Genomic DNA, 5,000 nt, shown 5'->3' on the forward strand with positions numbered 1-5,000 from the left:
AGCTAATACAGACACTCACAGCATGTGTTGCCTTCATTAGAAGCTTTTCAGTTTTCCAGACAGATTTGTTTCTTGTTTTTTTGGTCCAATATGGCTCTTCCAACATTTCGGGTTGCCGATCCTGGTCTAGATTTACGAGTGTCAGCAGTGAGGGGGGGCTGCATGTCCTGTCTGAGGAGGACACCACTGTAGTGGGAGTTGTCCTCTGTCCTCCCTCTGCACCTTCATATACGTCTGCCGGTCTCCTTGAAGATCCTCATCCCAACTGTTGGGACAGATCAAGGCTTGGTCCTGGTCCCAGCGGGCTCGATGCAGCGTGATGAAAACACCAAACTGGCAACCGAACTGGCAACCAGGCATGAAGTGTTGAGGGGGTGTTCAAGAACTGAACGGGCTGGTTGGTGTGATGGCTGACGGGGAGGTTGGGAGGCATGAGGTGGGTTGTTCCATCAGCCCCCTGCTGACTGGGGGGGCAGCTGTGGGGCTCCATCCCCTGGGCCGGTGCTCAGCGGCTCTGGGAGCGGCCCCCCCTGCAGGTAGAGCTGCTGCGTTCCCCTCCGCTCTTCCTCGGGGGTGTGCTCGTGATACGGGTGTGAACGACGCCTGTTGGGCAGAAAAACAAGACTTGAGCATCTCTTTGAGATGCCAAGCTTCCCCTTTCTCTGTCCTTTTGTGCCCCCCCCCCCCCCCATCTTTTCTCTAACATAAGCTATCTGTCATGTCCACAATCGTCCCTTTCTCCTCCTCAGGACAACGCCATTGTTGTCCTCCTCCACATCCCTCCATCATTTGTGTGGCGCTCTCTGTGACATCTCTGCCATGCCAGGCCTTGAGGGAGGGGGGGCACAAGTCTGGCTATTGTCCCCGGCTGAACCTACAGAGCATCAACAGTGTTGTTGTTGAGCAGCAGCACAGAGCGTTGGCCAGTAACCTTTCAGATCTGATGATGTCAGGGCCCTTTCTGGGCCCTTTATATAATCTCCCATCTCTGGCTCCGACTTGGTTTCTGCTCAGCAAACTCAACACAAGTGTGTGAGCTGAGCAACACAGCACAAGTGTGTGTGAGCTGAGCAACACAGCACGAGTGTGTGTGAGCTGAGCAACTCATCAGGGCACTTCAGGTCGGTTTCACCACGTCTGTCGCCTCACCGGCTCCTCAAAACAGCCCGTTCATGACATGAAAACTCCATCAGAAAACTTTGAATTGTGCAAGTTTTCACACAGTATTCTGGTCCTGATCCTGGTTCTGGTCCAGGTCCTGGTTCATTGTTCTGTTCCAGTTCCAAATGCTAGTCCTGATCCTGTGAATGTCAACAAACCTTTGGAACCTCAGAATATGGATGATAACAGCAGGAATTATTGTAATTCTCTGTAGTGGATGAGTGTGAGAGGAAGACCGTGCTGGTGTCACCAGGGTTAGGGTTAGGGGGTTAGGGGGTGTCACCAGGGTTAGGGTTAGGGGGTTAGGGTGTCACCAGGGTTAGGGTTAGGGGGTTAGGGTGTCACCAGGGTTAGGGTTAGGGTTAGGGGGTTAGGGTGTCACCAGGGTTAGGGTTAGGGTGTGTTAGGGTGTCACCAGGGTTAGGGTTTGGGGGTTAGGGTGTCACCAGGGTTAGGTTAGGGGGTTAGGGTGTCACCAGGGTTAGGGTTAGGGGGTTAGGGTGTCACCAGGGTTAGGGTTAGGGTTAGGGCAGGCATGGGCAAACTAAGGCCCGGGGGCCACACGCGGCCCGTTAAACGTTTTAATCCGGCCCGCCAAACTTGAAAAATTAAATGAATAAACCTTGTAATGTTAAATTTTCACTGCAATTCTGGTGTTTTCCCACTAGAAAAAAGACAGTCAGGAGGAGAGTGATGGTGATATCCTGAAGGATAACAGAACTTTCAGTGCTTTAAAATAGAAATGGTTATTAATTTTTTTTTAAAAAGGCACATTTTATTCATTTGATTTTAAGTGTTTTAAGACTCATTCCAAAGTCAGATATTTTGTTGTAATGCTTCTCTTCATTTTCATTTGAAATTAAAGCACATGTTTTCTCCATATCCCAAGATGTGTATTTTTTCTCCAATGAGGTGAGGTTACCAAAGCACTCCATCCATCCATCTGCTCCTGGTCCGGCCCCTTTGTCAAATGTTAGAACCCATTGTGGCCCACGAATCAAAATGTTTGCCCACCCCTGGGTTAGGGGGTTAGGGTGTCACCAGGGTTAGGGTTAGGGGTTAGGGTGTCACCAGGGTTAGGGTTAGGGGTTAGGGTGTCACCAGGGTTAGGGTTAGGGTTAGGGGGTTAGGGTGTCACCAGGGTTAGGGTTAGGGTTAGGGGGTTAGGGTGTCACCAGGGTTAGGGGGTTAGGGTGTCACCCCAGTTTAGGGTTAGGGTTAGGGGGTTAGGGTGTCACCAGGGTTAGGGTTAGGGGGTTAGGGTGTCACCAGGTAGGGTTAGGGTTAGGGGGTTAGGGTTAGGGGGTTAGTTTCACCAGGGTTAGGGTTAGGGTGTCACCAGGGTTAGGGTTAGGGTTAGGGGTTAGGGTGTCACCAGGGTTAGGGTGTCACCAAGGTTGGGTTAGGGGTTAGGGTGTCACCTGGGTTAGGGTTAGGGTTAGGGGGTTAGGGTGTCACCAAGGTTAGGGTTAGGGGGTTAGGGTGTCACCTGGGTTAGGGTTAGGGGGTTAGGGTGTCACCAGGGTTAGGTTAGGGGGTTAGGGTGTCACCAGGTTTAGGGTTTGGGGTTTAGGGTGTCACCAGGTTTGGGTTAGGGGGTTAGGGTCTCACCAGGGTTAGGGCTAACCCACCCGCTGCTAGCCAAGCAAACCAAGGTGATCTTTCACACCTATGACTGAGTGGTTCTGGAACGGGCCTGGAGCTGCAGCTACCCTGGAGCAGCGCACCACGACGCCATGACTGCTGTTTTACCAAAGGTTCCTCCTAGAATTTGGGGCCTTAGCTTGAAGATAAAGTGATGGATGAAGAACGGTGACCCGCTTTTATCCAGCAGGCTTTAACCTGTCGCGTGCTGTCGCACTGCTCTATTTCTCTATAATCCCCAGGTCCCCCCCCCCCATTGTTCCTGAGAGCTGGACATCAGCACAGAACAGGAATCTGGAGAGGGAGGAAGGACCAAAGAGTCCCAGCTTTGTTTAGATCGCTGCTCCAAAGGCAGAGCTGGAGTATGAGGGTTGGGGACAGGGGAGAAAGCACACGCACACACACACACACACACACACACACACACACACACAGTGATGAGAGCGGAGCATGCTGTGATCTGGAGCTGACGCCTATCAGCCCCCCTCTCACCTCCATCACAGACCTGCCTTAGGCCCCGCCCACATCCTTCAGGTATCCCACCTGCCACCATGTACACAGCCCCCCCCCCCCCTTCCTTTTCTGCAGTTTCAGATGCAGATGTAAGTGGTTTCCTTCAGGAAAGGATCGGGCTTGAGTCAAGTGTGTGTGTGTGTGTGTGTGTGGGGGGGGGGGGGGGGGGGGGGGGGGCTGGAATGGGCTGGACCCTGGCCCATGTGGGGGGGGTATATGGAGGACTGGGCTGGACCTGGCCGTGTGAGGGGTGTGGTGGGGTATAAACCCGGGGACAGGGGCTTTTCTGTTGTTGTCCTGCTGCCCCTGTCCTGGCATCCTTCTCTCCTCCAGTCTCTCTCTGGGTGCTTCTTTTCTCCGCCTTCCTCGCTCTGTTTCAGCGTTTGAGACTCGTCCTCCACGTCCTCGACTCCCGTTTGTGGTGGAAACTCCTGAAGAAGCCAGGGACCATGCTGACGTTTTTGGCGCTGGCGTCGATCGTCTTCCTGGGAATAGGTAAACGAGTCGAGTGGATCTCTGAGAATATTGGGAATGTTTAAACTTGCTCATGTAGTCATCCCCCTGATGAAGGGGTTAGGGTTAGGGTTAGGGTTAGGTTGGGTTAGGGTTAGGGTTAGGGTTGGGTTAGGGTTAGGTTAGGGTTGGGTTAGGGTTAGGGTTAGGTTAGGGTTGGGTTAGGGTTAGGGTTAGGGGGGGTTAGGTTAGGGTTGGGTTAGGGGTTGGGTTCGGGTTCGGCCTAGGGTTCGGGGAGGTTTTCGGGTTAGGGTTCGGGTTCGGGTTCGGGTTCGGCCTCGGGTTCTGGGTTGGTTCGGTAGTTGGGTGGGTTGGTTCGGGGTTCGGGTTCGGGTTCGGCCTCGGGTTCGGGTTCGGGTTCGGCCTCGGGTTCGGGTTCGGGGTTCGGGTTCGGTTCGGGTTTGGGTTCGGGTTCGCCCGGGTTAGGGGTTAGGGTTCGGTTCGGGTTGGGTCGGGTTCGGGTTCGGGGTTCGGTTCGGGTTCGGTTCGGGTTGGGTTCGGGTTCGGGTTCGGCCTCGGGTTCGGGTTCGGCCTCGGGTTCGGGTTCGGTTCGGGTTCGTTCGGGTTCGGGTTCGGGTTCGGGTCGGCCTCGGGTTCGGGTTCGGGTTCGGGTTGGGTTCGGGTTCGGGTTCGGGTTCGGTTCGGGTTCAGGGTTGGCGTTCGGGTTCGATGATGTCTGCGACTTGATGTCTGTTCTGGTGCTCACTGCTTCCAACTGGATTGGAGGAACAGCCTGAGAGGCTCAATTAGACACCTGTTTTGTTAAACGCCTGTTTCGTTAAACGCCTGCTTCGTTAGACGCCTGCTTCGTTAGACGCCTGTTTCGTTAGACGCCTGCTTCGTTAAACGCCTGTTTTGTTAAACGCCTGTTTTGTTAAACGCCTGTTTCGTTAAACGCCTGCTCGTTAGACGCCTGCTTCGTTAGACGCCTGTTTCGTTAGACGCCTGTTTCGTTAGACGCCTGCTTCATGGCTGGATCAGAGGTAAAGTGTTGGAAGCTCCAGGAACCCTAACCCTAACCCTATGGCCCCTAACCCCTAACCCTAACCCTAACCCTAACCCTATGGCCCCTAGCCCCTAACCCTAACCCTAGCCCCTAGCCCCTAACCCTAACCCCTAACCCCTAACCCTCATTAACAGAACAAACAATGGCCCCTAACCCTATGGCC

General features: G+C 53.9%; 1 protein-coding gene across 4 annotated transcripts in view; it reads left to right on the forward strand.

Moving 5' to 3' along the window:
• The first annotated feature begins 3,602 nt into the window (after positions 1-3,602).
• mpz (myelin protein zero) overlaps positions 3,603-5,000 on the forward strand; it is a 14,598-nt gene continuing 13,200 nt past the window's right edge. For 2 of the 4 annotated variants that reach the window (XM_057056438.1, XM_057056436.1), the window contains exon 1: positions 3,604-3,813. In XM_057056438.1, coding sequence (XP_056912418.1) covers positions 3,768-3,813 — 46 coding nt within the window. In that variant the 5' untranslated portion in view covers positions 3,604-3,767. Of the gene's footprint in view, positions 3,814-5,000 lie in introns of all 4 variants that reach the window. The other 2 variants (XM_057056435.1, XM_057056439.1) reach the window with 2 other exon arrangements.

The sequence above is a fragment of the Takifugu flavidus genome, chromosome 15 (genome assembly GCF_003711565.1).
Source record: "Takifugu flavidus isolate HTHZ2018 chromosome 15, ASM371156v2, whole genome shotgun sequence".
Classification (NCBI taxonomy): Eukaryota; Metazoa; Chordata; class Actinopteri; order Tetraodontiformes; family Tetraodontidae; genus Takifugu; species Takifugu flavidus.